The 22,026-nt window shown below is 38.8% G+C and overlaps 1 protein-coding gene across 3 annotated transcripts; it reads right to left on the bottom strand.

The window, feature by feature from the left end:
* Nucleotides 1-584: 584 nt before the first annotated feature.
* LOC131225930 (tetratricopeptide repeat domain-containing protein PYG7, chloroplastic) lies at nt 585-21,743 on the bottom strand. 3 transcript variants are annotated; one of them, XM_058221542.1, is made up of 6 exons: nt 21,393-21,529; nt 10,425-10,553; nt 9,269-9,324; nt 7,916-8,208; nt 6,942-7,088; nt 585-952 (listed from the first exon to the last, which is right to left on the bottom strand). In XM_058221542.1, exons 2-6 carry the CDS (start codon nt 10,451-10,453, stop codon nt 647-649), a joined length of 831 nt encoding a protein of 276 aa, XP_058077525.1. In that variant the 5' UTR covers nt 10,454-10,553; nt 21,393-21,529; the 3' UTR covers nt 585-646. The 3 variants fall into 3 exon arrangements, with proteins under 3 accessions (XP_058077525.1, XP_058077523.1, XP_058077524.1); XM_058221540.1 differs by lacking the exon at nt 10,425-10,553 and having other exon boundaries at nt 9,269-9,320; nt 21,393-21,743; XM_058221541.1 differs by lacking the exon at nt 10,425-10,553 and having other exon boundaries at nt 585-928; nt 9,269-9,320; nt 21,393-21,741.
* Between the last annotated feature and the right edge of the window lie 283 nt (nt 21,744-22,026).

Genomic DNA, 22,026 nt, shown 5'->3' on the forward strand with positions numbered 1-22,026 from the left:
GTATGTGTATGTCATCATCGACAATATCTCCCATATTACTCGTCATAAGAAAAGATCCTCATTGTGAGGTGGTGTAGAGAATGACGAGACTCCCATGGAGTTATCTTTGAGTTTTTGAGGGTGTGCCATTTTTATTTGAAAGCTGAAAATTAGTTATAGCAAATGGCCTTTTGTTGAGTAAAATGGTTTTCCATCTGTCAAATCACTCCCGTAAATTGGAACTCCCGGAGAGTAAAATGGGTTTCCATCTGTCAAAGCATTCCCGTGAATTGGAACTCCCGGAGAGATTCTCTGATGGAAATTACCCTTCAATGAATGGAAGCAGGTGTACATTGTAGCCTAGCCTTCCTATGACATAAGAGGGAGTTCCAGACTCAGCACCAGTCCCAAGACTCCCAATGGACTAGACTCTATCAAGGTTCTCAACAGATCATAAGCATCTCATTGATCATCTGGGTCTTCAATACAATCAAAAGGTGTCCCATTGATAATGTCAGTCTCGACATAAGTGGCTCATTCATTTGCTTACTGGATGGTACTGGATTTTTTATTTGGATCAGGCTAGAAATTTCGACAACAATAGATGAACATAAAACCATCAAATTTAGATAATCTTACGTAATTTACATGTGCAAAGCAACAAAAATTACCTCTCTTCCGATTTCAATGATACTCCCTTGTACAATTGCACACGTTCCTTCAAGGCATCTCGCCGGGGTCGGGCCACCCTATTGTTTGGATCAAAAAGAAGCACTTCCTCAAATGCCTTTAGAGCAGCTCTCAAATCTTTCTTCTTCTCATAGGCATCGCCTAGGTTGTTCCAGGCTGTGACATATCCTGGTTGGATTTTCACAGCATTCTCAAACTGGGATATTCCCTTTTCAAGCTTCCCATCACGGACATAGCTGACACCAAGAGCATTGTATACCTGACTCAACATTTGGGGAAAGGTCTATCAAAACCAGCAAGGTTAGCAAATGCAGCGAGGAAAAAGATGGAAGCAGCTGAGATACAATTTATAACCACTTTAACAGCACTCTTCTGAGATCAATAGCCACATTCATTATATTGGTTCCTTGACTGTTTTTTTCTTTTCACATTTCCTGTAAAGCCTTCTCAAATTTCACTTCATCATTTTTGACTGGCTTCTTCATAATCTTGTCATGCATGATTCATTTATGAAGAGATTATTCACAAATCAAATGAGATAACTGTTAATTTGCTTCTTGAAGAATTCAATTACTTAATACCTCACTTTCAAAAAGGGTTATTAGTAAACATCATCTCACCAATTCAGAGTTCATTTTCCTTCCCATGGGGCCTGTTGGGATAGTGTGAAAAGAAAACAAAACAAAAGAAAGTGAAGTACTTTTCCTTGTTTGAGAGATTTTACTAAAGAAAACAAAAGAAAATGAAGCACTTCTCCTTATTTGGGAGATTTCACTATGCTTGGATAGCAAACAAAATAGTGGATTCCACCAAGCAATCATTATCCAAACACCACAGTCAATTTCTCACGTACAAGCAATGTTGTTAAAATCGTTATCGTATCGTAAATCGTAAGATTTTTTAAAATTTTCTTAACAAATCGAAAAAATATGAAAATATAAATAAATCAGATTAAAAAAAAAAAAAAAAAACTCATCTATCCATGAAATTTTCCTTTAAAAAACATACGAGGGTCCTTTAATAATATGTTCTTGTTACCTTTCTTGAATGTAGATTCACAATCACGGTGGAAAAGCGGCCTTTGATACTGTAGACTGACAGAAAAAAAGATATTTTGATTTCTTGACATTATTCCATAACACAAGTAAGTCAGCATAATCATAACCATCCATAAAAACATTACAGGTAGGTCATACATCAATTTGATGTTTCGACCAATTAAGAAGTAAGAAATCACCAAAAAAGCTACATGATTTAACGTTGAAGAGAATATATATCATTTGATTTGATCTCTTATAAACAACAAATAAAAATAGTTTACCTTTTCCAAAACAATTTTTAAAGCCATGCCACCAATTTAAAAACATAAAATGAAAGCCAAATGAAGCTTAAAGTAGAAGAGAACAAGTACAATTTGAATCGAAAATCGTAGGATTCAAATCATAGAATCATAGGATTCATATATAAAAGGATTCAAGGTTGGGATTCAAATCATTTTGCTCAAGATTCAAGTAAAATCGTATATAGTAAATTGTAAATCGTAGGATTTTGACAACACCGAGTACAAGATATGAGGTGTTATTTGTGATAGGAAATTGAGATTTCCACTTGTTATCCAAACAAGACCCCCAAAAATGAAATCCATGGGAATCCATGTTTCAATAGTGCTCATGGAATCCATCTTAGATAAATCATTACGCTTTTCTTTTCGTTCCTTTTCCTTTTCCAAAATCCAAACAGGCCCTTATTTCTACTACCTGAGTGGAGACTGTAAATGACACGATTCGAGCCAGCCACAATTAGGACATTAACAACATTCCGAAATTCATCCAATCATAATTTCAATAAAAACAAAATGAGCTGATACCTTATTATAACATATACCTGCATAGCAATGACTCCATTACAAGGTGTTCCATAACAGTAACCATGGCCATGACGGTCACCACCATTACCATTATGATACGGGCCGTAATGGTTGAATTTTTTTTTATGAAACTTCAGACATTAAAAATCTAAGCAACAACCAAAGGCACAAAGGCTTTTAAGAGCCAAAACCAAGTTTATTTCTATCCACTTGGCAAGAATTACAAACATAGTGCACTTGACCATGATGTACCCTCAGTTCTAACCAGTGTTCGAAATATCGGTATTGCACAATGTATCGCACCCTTGGGATACAGATACGTATCGGTTATCGCACGGGATATATCGTTTGTATCGCATAGTTTATCGCACTTTTTGGGAAACATGGGGAAACATTAGCAAAATGGTTGAATTTTTTTTTTATGAAACTTCAGAGATTATTTAAAAAGACCTTAATGCACACTTTTAAATCATAAAATATCAAAACAGAAGTGCACATAATAAATTTCCTTTGTATAAGGTAACAGTTATGTGTTATCTGATTAAACTAAGGTAAATATATTTAAATATGATGCATACCATTTATAAATGTATAAAGATATGTATGAAAATGAGTCACATCCAAACATCAACTAGAATTCATTTTAACATATCATTTTAGGGCACGGGCCGAAAAATAAGGCAAATCCAAATTTGAGGTGGACCACACCACACAAAATAGTGTTCATTGAATGATCACTATTAAACTATTTTGGGGCTATAAATTTTTTGGATAAAGCTAATATTTATGTTTTCCCATCTAGGTTTGTCAAACCTCATGGATAGATTGGATGGCAAATAAACATTACGGTGGGCCCTAAAAAGCTTCAATGGTGGACATCATTGCCTCCACATTTTCTTGTAGTATGGTACACTTGATCTTTCATTGTCTCCTTTTTGGGCTCATGCCTTAAAATTACTTATGAAAATGGATGGAGGGTGTGGATTGGCTGGTGTACCACACAAGGTATGGGCATGTGTCGTGCGAAGATGGGACGCGGATTTCCTACTAAATCCTTTCTTAGAAGTGGGGCACACCGTGATGTTTGTGAGAAATCTACTCCATCCATCAGTTTTGTGAGCTTATTTTAAGACTTGAGGCAAAAATTGAGCAGGATCCAAGACTCAAGTGGGCCGCACTAAAGAAAAAGGTGGGTAGGGAAATTCCTACCGTTGAAACCTTCCTGGGTCGACAGTGATGTTTACATTCCATCCATACCGTTCATTACGTCATTACTACTGGGATGAATTGAAAACCCAAATATTAGACCAATTCAAAACCTGTGGCCCCACGAATATTTCAACCGTGGACCTTTAATCCTCACGTTTTCAGCCTACTTGAGTCTTGGATCTGGCTCATTTTTGGCCCTATGTCTTAAAATGTACTAAAAAAACAGATGGACAGAGTGGATTTCTCACAAACATCACGGTGGACCCCACCTAAGTTTCCAGCGCATGAACTTCATGCGCACAGACAAGCGCACCTCTGAGTTGTACAAACAGTTCAAAGGAGATCAGAGTTACATGGCCCACCAATAATGTATTTATTATATCCACACTATTCATCCATTTGGAGAGATCATTTTAGATCTCGAACCCAACAATGAGTGATATCCAAACCTCAATTGGACCACACCACAAATAGCAATGAGGATGATGATTCTCACCGTTATAACATTCGTAGGGTCCACCATAACGTTAGTTTTCCATCCAATCTGTTCATGAGGTCACAAAGACCTTGATGAATAGGAAAAACAAATATCATACGATCCAAAACTTTTGCGACCCCAAAAGGGTTTCAATGGTGGACGTTCAATATCCCGTTGCTTTTTTCCAGTGTGGTCCACTTGATCTTTGGATCTGTCTTATTTTTCGGATAAAGCCTTACGAGAAGCTCACCAAATGGATGAACGGTTTGGATATAATATATACCTCATGATGGGACCCACATAACTTGGTGACGTCAACACAGTCGGATGGTGCGCGATGCACCATCCATTTGCCTCCTCTGAATAAGGTCTCGGGGCCCTTTTTTTTTGACGTAGAGAGGGTTCCGGACGTTGGAACCCTAAAATCTCTCCCAAATGCTGATTATTTCGACGATTTCGACGGATTTCGCGGCCAAATCTCTCCAAATTAGAGGCTTCAATTCGAATGGCCCATCAAACACAGCTTCTAATTAGGGCGATCTTCTTTACAGGTACCGAAATCTACCGTTGAAAGTTTTTTTTTTTTTTTTTTTCCGGATAATGATACTCTCCCAGGTGCGATATCGACGATAATATCGGCCGATATCTGAAGTTTTGGATTTTCGGTATCTTTCGGGGGTTATCGGAGGAGTTTCGTCTCGCTAGGGCCCGATACCGAAAATATTGGCTGATATATCGGCCGATAGTATCGATATTTCGAACACTGGTTCTAACCGCAGCTTACTAGCTCAGCAGTTGCCCATGGTTGCAAGGGGTTGTTGGCAGTTCCCATCGTGTGCCGTAAAGGCCGTTATGTAAAGGTAACGGTGGCAACCGTTACACATTACGGGGTCGTAACAGCCATAACAGCCGTTATGGAAAAAATGGCCCGTAATTGCCGTTAATGGCACATTATATCCCCTATAAAGGCCATAATAGCCCCGTAATGGTCTATTATGGGACATATATAGGTTTTTCATACTTTTTAATCAACATTACAGGGCAGATACAGGTTTTTCGGGGGTTTATTAATAAAGAGATTAAAAAAAAAGAGACCGTAATAGCCGTTATGCCCTGTATTGTAAAGGTAACAATGATGGCCGTTACAGCCACCGTTACCGTTACGGAATACCAGTTCCAGACAATGTTTTAAATATCGATGATATCGGCTGATATATCCCATGATATATCTTGCATCCCACTTGTGCCATATGAAGCGCATAGGTAATGCCGATATATCCCACACATTCAATTCAGTGAGCATTTTTAATTTCCAATCCTTTTTTTGTTGAAATTATGTTAAATCAGTATCAAATGGTTACAAATCCATTGGTTCTTTATGCTTTCCATGAAAAATCATGGAGTTGGAGCTTTCATTTCGATATCCATTGGTTCTTCAGTCTCCATTTTTTCTTGAAATTTTCTTTCAACCAGCTGTCGATTGAGACTAATTTCGAAGTATTTAGGACCATTTGATGAAATGATCATCACATACACTCTAATTTTGAAATTTGAATGTAGTTAGGCCGAAAATTTTCCAATTTCTCCCAAATTGCTTGCATTGTTGCACTCCAAACATGAAATTAAGCATGTATGAGGGCTGATCTACTGATTTTTCAAGTCCTTGTCAAATTTTGGAAATTAAAAAATTTTTTTTTTTATTAAAATATTAATTTTTTTTTCAAAATTTCCCTTCAACCAGCATCAATTTAAACAAATTTCGAAGTATTTAGGAGTGTTTGATGAAATGATCATCACATACACTCTAAACGTTATACATTCAATTTGAATATAGTTGCATTAGTTCAATCAGACAACGCATAACTTAGGACCCTATACAAAGGAAACCTGTTATGTGCACTTCTTTTTGATATGTTATGATTTAAAAGTGTGTATTAAGGTCTTTTTTTAACAATCCCTGAAGTTTCATTGAAAAATTCAACCATTTTCCTAATGTTTCCCCATGTTTCCCAAAAAGTGTGATAAATTACCTGATACAAACGATATATCCTGTGCGATAACCGATATGTATCTGTATCTCAAGGATGCCATACGTAACGCGGTATCAATATTTTGAACACTGGTTCCAGACACACGTTGGACTCTTGCACACATGGAGAACAAGCAAATGGGGAAAGTAGGCAGTTGTGAGGTAGCAGGCTGTAGTGGCTTGTGTTGTGTCATGGGACAATGAGACCCAATACACATGGCAACATTTATAATTGTGAATAACTGAATTGTAACTATAACAAGGCCTATTTAGGCAACAGCTCAGTTCCGCAGCACAGACCATGTATGAGTACACTGCACTATGCTTGTAATCCTTGCTAAGTGGATAGTAATAAACTTGGGCTGTAGCCCTAAGGAATCTCTGAGCCTTTGTTTGTTGCTTTCGCTTTTATTATATATTGCCCCCCTGTCCCAGTTATTTGAGGCTGGCATTCTCTTGGCGAAAGTTCAGTGGATGATTAGCTGCCTGACATCAACCTCCTCCCATAGCTAGGATCAGAAACAGAGGGCATATCACTATCAGGCAGCACTCTACATGGATTGAGCATGAATCCGCGACTTTGGAAGGACTATCAATCATAATTCTAGTCTCTAATAAGTTAATGAGGTTGAAGGAGTGACCCTGTAATCATAATTTATAACACATCTGAGTCTTGAACTGTAACATACCTGTGAGAGATCTTGATCATCTCCATCCCATTTCTCAATTGCCTGCTGCAAGTATTTAATAGCAGCTGGGTAGAATTTCCGCCTCAACATTACTGCACCAAGCTCAAAATACTCTGTGGCATTTGCATCACCACTTCGAACTTGTTCCTGAACAGTCAAAAAGTGAAGAAAGAAAAGAATTAGCTTGATCATCACTATCACCACAACCTTGCTCCGGCCATTTGTGGTCAGCTTTTATGAATCCTGTATTGCCAATCATTCCTACTTAAAAGAGTCTAGATGATATCCCTAGAAACAGGAAATGAGAAAAAATAAAATAAAAGTTATCTTGGCTTTCACAGCAACGAATTGAAAATGACACCACAAAATAAATAATAAGGTTTACAACTTCTCTTGTCCTTGAAATATTTTGAAATCCAAGCAAGTGTTATTCATGTCCAGAACTGGGGAGGTATTCGCATTGAGAAGCAAAGGGGTGGGGTGGTGTCGCGCAGTCGGTCTATGACAGGTAGAGAAAATTAATAAAGCAACTCAGAAGTTATGTGATGACATAAAGTGAAGAAGTTATTGTAGAAGAAAAACAACGTAACTATTATAAAGATATCATACCCATATAAAATTTTGCGCAGTTCTTGGATGAAGATGAAGACCAAAATGGGAATTTTAGAATTCAGACATTTTTAGAACAGAAAGTTGGTAGGGGTCTTTTAAAACTGTAACTTCTATTAGCATACATTGAAAAATATATAGCCAGCTTGAACTAATGAAAGTACAAGGGTTCCTCATCCCTTTATTTCTTGAGAAGGCTTTCAAGGATAAAGAGCAGAAATTATCGTACAGACTTCGGAATATTTGCCTTCATTCCATGATGAAGTATGTGATTTCAATCATTTCTGAAAAGGGGGTTTCTAGTTAAAGACTGAGCACAGTTTTGAACAAAAAAGAAAGAAGGAACCAAGTAAGCATGCATTCACCTGCAACTCTTTCGCAGAAAGGTCGAGCTCTCTACGAACAAGGACTTGACGGATGACAAAGAAGGTTCCAACTCCAAGAAACCCCAATAATATAAGCAGGTAAGACAGCTGAATTCCCAATTCAAACAGCTCCCCAGTCTCATAAATCACATTTGCTCTCATTCCTTCACTTGAATGGGCTACTTGTACAGAACTTAACCATGCCGTTATTCCACATGCAAGAGCAGATAATTGTGGTGATGGCTTATTGACACTGTCAACATCCTCACCATTTTCTATGATCCACGTGCACTCTGCGACAAGGCAATAGGATTTGATGAGATGATTCTTATGGCATAAATATCCAAAAACATGTACTACATTGGAAGCAAACTCATATGTCATGCTAAGAAGCTGGAATAAGATGCATAGATATAAAGTTAGAGCAGTTTTTCTTTCTTTTTTCTTTTTTTTCTTTTCTTTTCTTTTTTTTTTTTTTTTTTTTTTTTTAAAGTTACAGCGGTTAGAAGAGATGCAAAGGGTTAAAAAGAGTCAAGTAATTTCTGCAGTGGTTGCTCATTTCTGCACAGAGGAAGAAGCTCATCCGCTTTTTGTTTCAGAAAGATACAAAAATATCATTGGTTCTTTTGAGAGGACATGAGCAAAATGTAGTCTAATGTTCAAAAAACTCATTGGTTGACTCAGAATTGGCCCAATCAACTTTTTCTTTTTCTTTTTTCTCTGTCTCAATCTTATTAGAGAAAAAAGATGAAGACAAAAAATAAAAATAAAAATTGAGTAGCAAATATTAACTCCTGTTTCATAAAAAATCGCCCGAGTCTGCCATTGATTTTTACCACATTTTTCTACAAAACTAAAGACTTTCATTGTCCATCAAGATTGGTTTGGACATTAAAATACTCCTTGAGTCTAACAAAGATTCGATTTTTGCATGTGAGCACAAAAATATGAAAACTCTACAAAAATCAAATACAATAAAATGGATTCTACATTTGTTATTTGTAGTGAAGAACAAAGGGTATCATTGGGAACAATCAATTTCTCCTGTCCCTGTGGCCTATGATGAGTTTGTAGTTTAACCGGTTGCCTATTAAGCATTTAATAGGAAATGTGCTTTCCACCATCTGTGTGGCCATTGAGTGGAAGTGACTCTAGAAATCAAATTGTATAAGTTCTCAAATAATTTAGTTGTTTAGCTTTTCTTAAACATGCTGCGATACAATCAGCATCTCATTTGGAAAATTGCTGTGGTTTTTAATGTGACAAAAACGAATATGCCACTGAGAAATGGATTAGTGTTCAAATTACTACAGAGGGATGAAAATGAATTATACTTTGAGAACCCAGCATTACCTTCCTGAATGTTTTTTATTAAGGCCTTCATCTTCAGTTCCCCTTCAACCATCTGCCTTTCTCCACAACAAAGAGCAGTGCAAATAGAAAAAATCATCAACATCCAAGTGCATATGATTAGCTATTCTATTACCAAATGACAAAAAGGAAAAGAAAAAAGAAGTGCAAGGATGAACTATGTTAACATTCCTATCAATGGGTGAACTATGCTAACATTAACCAGGTGAATTGTTCATCAATCCAGACCAAATTTATACCGATTAGCTGCCCCTCACTTCTGATCAAGGGCTTTTGTAGACTCTTGATGAACTTCAAAAAATTAGGAGACTGATTGAGTAATTAGGAGTTCAGTATAATCGGACCAGTGCAACTTTTGGGCTATGATCCAATTCAAGAGGGTGCCTTTTGATTGGATGATCCAGAATTGCTACAGATCTGCCTTCAAGGAATAATAGCATTACGTGTGCACTGCCAGAGGGTGTTGTGTTCCCCGTGGTCCCCATCTTTTCCCCATAATCTGCGCATGCTACTCAACCAGTGTCCTAAATCTTGGATGGCACCACCTTCTGAAAACATTATCAGTCCAATGCATCGAATTGCCAAAACTAGGATACTGATCAAGCGGTTATGAAAATCTGATCAGTAAGAATTTGGGCTATAGCCAATCAAAGAGGTGTCCCATATACAATGGTCTAGACGGTAAGAACATACACCGATCGTATGCAGTGAATGCTACCTCAGTTAACCCACCAATACCCTGACTGACATGGACACGTATACAGAAAGAAGGATGCAACATGGCAGTTTTCTATGAAAGGAAAAAAAAAAAAAAAAAAGGAAGAAGGAATTATGGGTCACCCTTCAATACATGAGGACTCTTCATACACTACAAGAAAAATGACATCACCACTTCATCGTTTTATATTGTATTTAAAGACTTTTTACAATATAATAACAATATAAAACAATAAAATAATAGCATTAAAAAAGCCCAAGACGTGAAGTTCCAATGTGCCATAGCATAATGCAGAATTCCTATAAATGAAAAAATTGATCATGTGGTGCGATCATCTACCCAATGATATTTTTGGGCTATTGCATATCTGAGAGTGTCTCATCCATAGAACAGTCTAGATGGGTAAGCATGTGCACCTACTGTATCTGGTGAATGTTGGTCGCCTGCATGGGTGATGTTAGAGAGAACCCAAATTGTAAAACTCCTTTAGATTAACAAATTCCAAAGTACTCCGGCACACCACGCAATGCTCTGAATCCAAAGTAGTTCCTATCAATTAAGAGAAAACAATGTAAATTTGGATGCCCCTTAATAACACTCCCTGCGAAAGTAGTAGTATGGTCATCATTGACCATCGATGGAACCCACCTTCCTTCCATTGGTCATCCCATCATCATGGTGGGGTGCACCTGCTGGACAGGTTGGATGTCATGTGCACACAATATGGGCCCCAACACTTGAACTTTGGGGTTCTTGAGCAGTTGTCAATTTTGTCAAATGGCATAAGCAATCCTATGTGATCACTTATGCCATCGCACAACCTTTTTTTTTTTTTGAAATTAAAAAAAAAGAAGATGCCATTATGCAATATGCGATCGCATGCCATCCAAATGGCATATGTGACCATCGCATATGCCATATGGATGACATTATGCGATCACTTTTGACAACATTGGCAGTTGTACATTATTTTCTATTTGTCATGCACATATCATGTGCTAGGTACTGATAGCATGTGAGCAGAACCCTGCATGTGTGTCAGTTTACTTCAGATGGGGTGCACCTTTCGGAAGAGGGTTTACAGGTAAAGACTTTACATGAGCTTGTTTGGATGCCTATAAACCTTTACCTCACAGGTGCAAGAGTAGACATTTTGAAAGTGGATATAGAGGTAGCATTGCAGCAAACGACCTCTCTATCCGGCTGGTGACCAGCAACCAACAACTCTTTTTTTTTTCCTTCTTCCCTGCCTCCAGCGATAAGCATACCCACCGTCACTTTATATATATATATATATATATATATATATATATATATATATATATATATATATATATATATATATATATATATATGCAAAGGGGTTATTTCCTCTCTTTTTAAGAAAATGGCCTATCTAATGCACGCATATGATGGCGCACTGTTGTATGCTATGATGGTGCACATGCACCGTTTACAAGGCCCACCATGATCTGTGTATTATATCCAATCTGTCCATTATTACTATTTTCCTATTTATTTTCCTTGCACCCCTAAAACAGGAAAATTTGAAATAAGGTGGGCCACAACCAAGGCATTAAAAAACAGATATGTAATGGCCGTTATGTAACAGTAATGGCGGTGACTGCTACGCATTACGGGGCCATGACGGCTGTTACAAAAAAAGAAAAAAGAAAGGCTCATAATGGCCCCATAATGGTCTGTTAAAAAGTTTGCTTTTCACATAAAAATAAAATAAAATAAAATGCAGTGACGGCCGTTGTGGCCCGTATAGTAACAGTAATGGCAGTGGGCATTATAGCCACCATCACCATTATGGAATACCTCGGCAACAAAAGTTAGCAACAATTTGGACAGTTTTGTTGGCAGTGTACACATTACAGCTGTTCCTTTTTGTGTAGCCCACTTGACTGTTGGAATGGCCGAATTTCAATTTTTAGCCAATCATCCTGGTCAGATGATCCATCTGACTGGACTAAATAGTGTATAGTCCAAAATGGACCCCACAACAACAACAACAACAACAAAAAAAAAAAAAAAAAAAAAAAAAAACAGAATATTTTAATGGAGAGCATCCCCTTCCCAACTATTGCTTATGGTGTGGGCCACTCATCATTAGAATGACATATTTTTTGGGAGTCCAATCAGCCTGTTCGGGGGCATAATCTGATTGGTTTGGATGGCATATACGGTCCACGTAGACTCCACAGATATTCCAAATCTTTTTCAGAGTTATATGATACTTAGGCTATGTATGATGCTTTGTACACATGCACTAAAAAATTGTACACGTAACACACTCTAATTGGTGAAACAATCCTACCCTCTGAACGGTGAAACCCTATTGTTGCCACTGTCACCAAGTCATGATCCCAAAATCAAATTGATGAAATAATCCCACCCTCTAATTTGTGGACACTTGTTTGCGAAAATAGGACTGTTGGGTATTTTTCATGTTTAACCATCCAATAATTGTTCATGGATCACATAGATAAATGATCAAATAAGCTTACTGGGTTCATGAAATATCTAACCGTCTGATAGATGAACTTTTTGCCCAAACATGGTTCCAATCAAGTCCATGTATTCACTATCTTATTTGCTGAAATAGGACCATTAGATATTCTTACGATGTAACCATCCAATAAATGGTCACACGAACCATCATACTCTTCCAAGTCAACATGTTGAACAAAGACATCTCACATAGATTGCTTTGTCTCAGAAGTCTCCGACATTTTGGAAGAAAAGGCGAATGTGGAATTTCATACGTTAGCTACAGTAGTCAAAGCTCGTGCATCGATAATTTCTTGGAATAAGGAAAGCATATGATAGAAGATCCACAACAACATCGGCGAAATTGGACAAGCACTCAACCCGTAGATGCAATTATTAATGGTCAAGAGTTCACATGCTATGATAACATTAGTATACATTAAGAAACTTTCTTTCACCTACAAGACACTATGAAAGAAAAGTATGACATGAATGGTACATTTAGAGTATCACTGGAAGAAGAATTAGTAATGTTTAAGAACCGTGTAATGCAACACCATTTCCATCATTTAGGTGAAACAATTAGCTGCAACTTTAACAAGATACTTAATGAAATCATCAAACTGCATCATGACTTTTAAAACCACCTGGGAATCAAATGCCTCCCAAAATAATAAACAATAGGAAGTTTTTCCCATATTTTAGGTTTGTGTGTAGGTATTTTTCATTTCAAAATTTTCTTTTTTAAAAGCAATAAAACAACTTGATGCAGGACATGAAAATTAAATATGATATGCGAGATTTCAAGCTTCAGATCACGTAAGTTCGAAAACAATTACACAAATTCCATATCCCACATGAAAGTCCAAACATTCAATTAAGGGGAATCTATGCGGGTCCAAGCCTACACATGATAGGGCTGGATCAATAAAAATTATGAACCAAACGATACTCAAAGATAAGAAATAATCATCCACACATGCATAGTAATCAGTCCCTAATCCAAGGGATTCAGAAATTCCAATTCGGGGAACCCTAGGGTAAGGAAATGGGCATAAAATTGGAGATTTGAGTAATTTAGGGTTAGGTTTAGGGATTTTGGGAGAAAGAAGAGTGAAAGAGAAGAGAGAGACGAACCAAAGAAGTACCGCACGCGTTGACAACAACAATGGCCCAAACGCATGTGTGTGTGATCTTAGACGCACGTGTGTGGGGCCCGCTATTTAGAAAAAGGCCACCTTGGCCCTGGTCGGCTAGGCTTGGACTCCAAAACCTCCAGATCTCAGCTCGATCCGATGTATGGTTTGTGCGTGGTGCTCCGCCGAAGTTTCAGCCCTCTTGTAGGGCTAGATTCTGAAATTCTGATGTGGGGAGGAGAATTGCTGCAATAGATGATTGATTCGAAGTGTAGATGATGGGGTAAGATGAGAAGAAGGGATGGTAGAAGATGGGTAGTAGAGATGGCGATGGATGAGGGCGAATCGGGATAGATGTGGCTTCGCACCATGGTAGTTAACCCTTCGATGAAGGGAAGGCTTCGCACCCAATTAGGCTTCACAACTCAAAGAGTAGGAAAACGTAGAATTTTTATTAATCTTCAATGAATCAAAAGAACTACAAGGGATGCTTATTTATAGAAAAACCCTATACCCCAAAACTCACACCATGTGCACAACCTATTACTTGGCGATGAAGTAAACTAAAATAAAAATCAATCAAAGAAATTTAAAACGTTCATGATGTTCTAAATAATAACAATAAGCAAAACCTAAAATATGAAATCTATCCGACTAGTAGGCCACAATCATGAGATCCCATGATGGACTTTTCTTGACTATCGGGCCCACTCTTTGAATTAAAATTCCGTCTTCTAACTAGGAGGCCCTCCCTGGACGTCGTCATCGAGCTAGATCGACGGTGGGGCCCTCATTCGTACGTACGTGCGTAGGGGGCGATGTCCGTGCGCGTGATGTCCCCATCAATTCTCCCCGACTGCGAAGATTTCGCCACTGGCGAAATAAAATTCCTGAACCGCTCTAAGATGTCAGGATCAAATCTCTGAAGCTCCTCCTCAATGAGCCACGTACTGTCTGAAGCTGAGCGTGACTTCCATTTAACCAGGTACTTCTGAAACCCGTCGTCCGACGTTGAAACTATCTGATGGTCCAGGATATCCTTTAGTTCTTCTATGGGTGTGTGAAGGTTATGTATAGTAGGTAGAGGCTGGGAAGAAAGGTCAGGAAGTGTAGGTATAGGAGGTAGAGGCTAGGAAAATGGATCAGGATGGGTTGGTATGGGAGGTAGAGGCTAGAAAAATGGGTCAGGATGGGTAGGAATGGGACGTAGAAGCCGGAAAAATGGGTCGAGAGGGGGCCAGGGATCAAGGGAAAGGTCTGGGGAATCAGGATGGTTAGGCGAAAGGCTGGACAATGCGTCAATGGCTCCTTGAAATGCAACTAGATCCTCCACATTAAATGTGGAACTAATTCCCATGGAGGGTGGAAGATTTGCTACATACGCATTGAGACCGTTTCGTTTTATAATTTTGAATAGTCCAGCGCTATACACATGTAATTTTCGAACAACTCTCTGAGGGTACCGCTCTGGCTTGATACGGATCATGACAGAGTCCCTTACATTGAATTCTTTGAAACATTTATGTTGGTCTGCAGAAAGTGAGTAATGTTCATTACCAGTCATGATCTTCTGCCCAATTTCTTGATGCCATGAATGAATGTGATGCGCAAAAGACTCTGCAGGCTCTGACGGCCTATGAGACAGTGACATAGGGACAAGATCAATAGGTTTCGCAGGTTTATAACTAGTAACGACTTCATAAGGAATGAGACCTGTGGACCTATCGAGAGAACTATTAAACGCAAACTCGGCTATAGGTATTACGGTGTCCCATGTTCTGGTGTGCTCTATATCCCTCTTATCCGGTTCATCATCAGGAACGACATCACAAAACTCATCCACTACCAGAATGGCCTCAATGGGTAACTCTACACTAGCCTCTGGTGCACTCTTTCTAGTCACGAGGCCGCAAATATTGTACCCCTCAAAATAATGGTCTTGATATCCCTCATGGGATGAGGGTACGGGTGCATGCCCATGACTGATTCCTTGGCCACCTCCATTCATTGGTCTATCCTCCTGGCCACCTGCTTGGGATTGGCCATCTTCCCTAATGGTGGGGTTTGTCCTGAGGGAGGCCTCTATTTGGTCAAGGCGTTGATCTATACTTCGTTCCAAGCACTTAGCCCAAGACTTGATCTGCTGGGACAGCTTGTTTAGTGACTCTAGCAGTTGTTCCATGTTTGGTGTAGGGTGCTAACCAAAACGACCTGTACGTGTGGGCATACAACTTGCTAACTTCACCTAAGGACTTTCTACGACGATTATATGGGACTAAATGATCCTATGAGACTCTATATGAGGGGACTATGCAATGTTACTCTAGCAATATAATTAATAAAATAAGGGACTATGGACTCCTAAAAGCTACATGTTATGGACTAGATGCATGGCGTACTCAAACAAACTAACCCTAAACAAATAATGTATTCCCCTATAAGAACCCCAAGCTCTGATACCAAATTTGATGCAGGACATGAAAATTAAATATGATATGCAAAATTTCAAGCTTAAGATCACGTTAGTTCAAGAACAATTACACAAATTCCATATCCCACATGAAAGTCCAAACATTCAATTAAGGAGAATCTATGCGGGTCTAGGCCTACACATGATAGAGCTGGATCAATAAAAATTATGAACCAAACGATACTCAAAGATAAGAAATAATCATCCACACATGCATTCAGTCCCTAATCCAAGGGATTCAGAAATTCCAATTCGGGGAACCTTAAGGTAAGGAAAGGGACATAAAATTGGAGATTTGAGTAATTTAGGGTTAGGTTTAAGGATTTTGGGTGAAAGCAGAGTGAAAGAGAAGAGAGAGACGAACAAGAGAAGTACCGCACGCGTGAACAATAATAATGGCCCGGACGCACATGTGTGTGATCCTAGACGCACATGTGTGGGGCCCGCTATTTAGAAAAAGGCCACCTTGGCCCTGGTCGGCCAGGCTTGGACTCCAAAACCCCCAAATCTCAACTCGATCCGATGTATGGTTTGTGCGTGATGCTCCGCCGAAGTTTCAGCCCTCCTGTAGGGCCAGATTCTGAAATTCTGATGTGGGGAAGAGAATTGCTGCAATAGATAATTGATTCGAAGTGTAGATGATGGGGTAAGATGAAAAGAAGGGATGGTAGAAGATGGATAGTAGAGATGGCGATGGATGGGGGCGAATCGGGATATATGTGGCTTCGCACCACGGTAGTTAACCCTTCGATGAAGGGAGGGCTTCGCACCCAATTAGGCTTCACAACTCAGAGAGTAGGAAAACGCAGAATTTTTATTAATCTTCAATGAATCGAAAGAACTACAAGGGGTGCCTATTTATAGAAAAACCCTATACCTCAAAACTCACACCATGTGCGCAACCTATTACTTGGTGATGAAGTAAACTAAAATAAAGATCAATCAAAGAAATCTAAAGCGTTTATGATATTCTAAATAATAACAATAAGCAAAACCTAAAATATGAAATCTATCCGACTAGTGGGCCACGATCATGAGATCCCATGATGGGCTTTTCTTGACTATCGGGCTCACTCTTTGAATTAAAACTTCGTCTTCTAACTAGGAGGCCCTCCCTGGACGTCGTCATCGAGCTAAATCGACGGTGGGGCCCTCCTTCGTATATACGTGCGTAGGGGGCGGCGTGCGCGCGCGTGATGTCCCCATCACAACTTATAGGATTTAATTCTATTAAGGGATGTGTTAGAGCCATAAATAGCACCCACATTCCAACAATGGTCCCCTTAGAAAAGCAAGCCACACATCATAATTGATTCATTTCCAAAAATGTATTGGCAAGTTGTGCTTTGAATTTAAAATTTCAATACGTTCTTGAGGGGTGGAAAGCGTCAGCGGCAAACTCAAGGGTGTCAGCAAATGAACTCACATGAAGAGACAAGCTCGTTATTCAAAAAGGTATTAAGTTACCCACACTAACGTATTATAAATAAAAAAAACTTATATTTTTATTGACATGCACTTTGTTCTTGCAGGGAATTTTTTTATTTTTATTTTTGAATGATGAGCTTTATTAAAGGCACAAAGCCAAAAGAGAAATAGAGAAATAATAGAAAACACTAAAAAACACTAAAAATACTTATACAATAGACCGGCCCTTTAGTCAAGGATCCCAAACAAGATTACATAATTGACGTTGGTTTTCCAAACAAGACTGGTTTCCTAGCACTTTTTTATAGAGTCATATATGATCTTAAGCAATTTAGGTAGTGTTATTAGCCTAGGGATATAAAGAAGTTATTTAACCTCTAGCATTCATCATTGTGGAACACCAGAGAATGTGCTTGTAGAGTGGTAAAGGTACAATTTCCTATATTAAAGACAACACTACCTTATCCATCACTTCCACCTTCTGCACTCACTGCCAATGGTAGCACGGAGTCTAGACAAGCTTCCAAAAGGCTAAGTCTATACTGCACCAACTATCCAAGGGCAGTGCGACACCACTCTATGTAGTAGGACCATGTTCTGTGTCAATGACCAAGGTCAATGTAGGTCCACACGAATCGCCCAACATGCGCCAACGCCTACCAGAACTTCTCCAGGTTGTCCAATGGCGTTGCGGCACTTCTTCATAAGCGCTAACCAGCTCAACAGCTAATGACAACCACGTAACAGTTAATGAGCGGGAAACGAAACTGTCCCCTAATATAACTAGCCCTCCAGGCATTTCATTTGAGGCACTTCATGCTTCTCGGTTCCTTAGATCTCCCCAAGAGCTCTTCGGGATCTCCTATTCTACTCTCTCCTTCGTGCCATGCCAAGTCATGAACTAGGTAAGAATGATAGTTTAAGGACTTGTCTTTGTCACTCACCATGGCTTCACACTAGCCATGGTCTCCAGCAATGGCTCCATGCCTACTATCTACATCCCCAACAGTGGCTCATGCCTACTATCTACATCCCCAACAGTGGCTCAACACCAATTGTTTGATTCCAGTAGCAACGTCTACACTAAGTGTCTATGTGTGAGCATTGATCAAAGCCCATCTTTGTATGCACGGGACCTTTAGAAGAGGCTTTGCATTGTCCATCTAGAGGCCCCAAGTGGAGGCTAACCACCAACTATTTGGGTCCTTCAATAGCTCTCCTTGGAGGCCACACACTTGTTGTTAAGGCAATACAAGCATCCACGCACTTGTTGTTAAGGCAATACAAGCTATCCATGCTATCTTCCTACCTAAGCTGGGCAAGGCTAAACGAGTCCTCAAACATTGGAAAGTTCTGTTGATCAATGATGTGGACACTTTGAATATGAGGATCATGGATCAGGGCATATGCATCATTTGCATCTCTCACGCTATGGGATAGCTCTCTTTGGGTTTTTCCTTCTAATCAAGGGATTGTAATCAAGGGCCTATGTCAGACCACAGACTGGAATTTATCTTTTGTTCCCATGCTAATGAAAGCCTTTCGACAAGGTAGCATTTTTAGGTGTTCATCTGGGCAGCATCTATTTTCTCTCTATCATGAATTTTCTCAACCATTAGATTGCTTGTATTCCAATAACTTTTTTCATTATGAGTGTGAGTGTTGACTATATTGTAGTAAATGATCGTTGTTTGGAATGTTAACGCTTTTTTTATTAGGAATGTCTCAAAATTTGAAACAAATGTTATCTTGTCTTACATGCAAATGATTCTTCCTTATGCCTTATCTTGCCTCTATATGTTAAAATATTTGAGAATGCTGTAAGAATTGAAAGGAAGCAGCAACGGCCGGAAAATCATCATTACTTGAACTCCGTTTTATGGACTAGTGCATGGTCGACATACTTATTAAGCAAGTAAATTTAAGGGTTAAAGTGAGACCATGGCTTTAGGACTGCTAAGATGAATGCGGTAATAAAGGCAGTGGAAGAGAGGTTCCATGTCCCTGTAGATGTGGACAACAATAAAAACCATATACAAACATAGGGCATACATTTCAACTTGGCAAAGGAGAGAAGCTGAATAAAAGTGGCTTTGGTTGGAAGAAGGAACGTAAATGCTAAGGACAGATGAAGGAGGAATTGTAGGTTGGGTTAGTTGCTTGTAGCTTGATGTTTTTGTTACCAGGAACTTCAAGAATCCTTGCAAAGTTTGGAAAGAATTTATCAAGGTGAATTAAAAGAAAGTCATTCACACTCTACAGGGAGATAGAGATTATTTATGGAAAGGACAATGCTATAGGAAACATATCGAGTATTCCCAAGGAAACTGTAGAAGAGGAAGCCCAACCTAATGGATGGCATTTCAATATCCTTGTTGCCCTTTGAGAATTTGAATCGTATACATATTTGAATGATGAGTTTTCAGAGGGGACATTTGCAGGCTCAACAATTCGAGGGAATTGTTCCACCAAATGTGGAAACATCAACTCCATGGTCAACGAAGAAGAAGCTAACTACCTATAGGAGTGTGATGCAAAGATTGGACTGCCTCTACAACGCAATAGACAAATATGCTGAGAGGAAGTCAGAACCGGCTGAAAAAGGTATGGGAGGAGTTGCAAAATCTCTCAACCCTCACTAACGATATGATTGAAAGGCCTCCAGCTAACTTGCAAGATGACCAAATTTAATTAAGCATTTTCTTAAAATTTAGATTAAGTTTAAACATATATGGCTGGAGAAGAAATTTTATTATAAGTTTTAAAAAAATTCTACATGCACTTTTTTAGCCTCGCTTTTATTTATTTTGAAAGATCACTTTTTTAGACATGTTTTGTATGATAACTATTGAAAGCTGACGTTTATACCCTTTTAGTTACTATTTAATTTGATGGTTGTTTATGATTAACTATTTATATTAAGCAATTTCTTTTCATGTAAGGGCACTTGAATATGCAGACCTACTTTTGTAGCCCACCTAATGCTTGCTTTAGCGTAAGGATAGGCTTTGGACTTTATTGAGATATGCTCAACCTAATGATTCATCTTAAATGAAGCACTAATATGTCATTTGAAGATTTTATATAGATTTACTGATCCAAGCTCTATCTAATGTGAATACCATATTACAGGTGTAAACACTTTACAGGTTATCGAAACACAGACAAGTGTTTTCCTGTAAACACTTTACAGTTTAAAGCTAAACAAGACAAACTGTAAACACTTTACACCTCAAATGACCTTTAATTGGAGCCGTTAATCCACTAGGCCTAATAATGGGAAGGTCTATGCCTGGAAATTCCAGCTAATGGTTCACATTTAGCAGGCCCCAGACCCAATCTGACTGTTGGGATCATCATACAATGGATGCCTTTGAATTCTCCCATCCACAATGAGCCCACCATATCAATGGGCTGGATCACCAAAAAGGTCGACCCTGTATACAGTCTGTTGAACCGAGCAAATCACCCAATCCAAAACTATAAAACAGAAGAGTTACTTTTAATTCTCTAAGATATTTAAACAATCAAATGGAATTTTACCATCCTATACTTAACCAAAATATGATTGACAGAATCAAAACTACTGGAAGAAAGATAAACCACAAAAATAAAAATTAAAAAAATTAAAATTAAAATTCTGCATTCTCAAGGAACACAAGATAGAGAGAGAGAGAGAGAGAGTCCCCATGCAAATTCAAATTTTGATTTTGGACGATGGCTCCAGACACGAACTGCATCAGAATTCCCGCATCCCGATTAACAGTACAATGTGAGAGTAGACCCAATAACTTTCCCTGTCGAATCAAAGAAACGGAAAAAACCTGACAAGGAGAACGAAGAAACGATCAGACGTACCTGATAGTTTGTAGGCGAAGAAGAAGACACAAGAGATGCCGTTGCCGAAGGATAGAATTTCCGAAACCCTAATCTAACAGCTCTGGAACCGCGACTCTGGTGTGGCGTTTTCAAGGGAAGGAGTTTCGGTAAGAAGCTTTCCATACAAGGCGAAGAAAAAGAAGAAGATAAGAGCTTAGAGAGAGATGGATAGGAAGCAGATGGGAAATGGCAGAGAAATGCCATTCCAGAGATAGAGAGAGAGAGAGATAGAGATTGAGAGATTTTTCAGTAGAGCTTGCTAGCTTTATCGATAGCTTTTACCGCGAGAGCGAGTGGGGACTGATTTTATCCGGACGAGATTCTGATGTGTGTAGAAGACGAGGAAAACAAAAGAAATGAAAAAGAAAAAAAGAAAAGAAAAGAAAATGGAAGCGGATTGCGTCCTGCCCCCACCTCGACGATAATCCGTCCAGACAGGGCTCTGTGGGGCCCACCATGATGTATATGTTTTATCCACTCCGTCCATCCATTTTGAAAGTGCATTTTTAGATTAAAATCTCAAAAATGAGGCAGATACAAGGCTTAAGTGGACTATACGGTGGGGATTAAACGCCTACCGTTGAGCACGTTGAACACTTCTCACGGGCCACGG

This window comes from Magnolia sinica, chromosome 14 (genome assembly GCF_029962835.1).
Source record: "Magnolia sinica isolate HGM2019 chromosome 14, MsV1, whole genome shotgun sequence".
Classification (NCBI taxonomy): domain Eukaryota; kingdom Viridiplantae; phylum Streptophyta; class Magnoliopsida; order Magnoliales; family Magnoliaceae; genus Magnolia; species Magnolia sinica.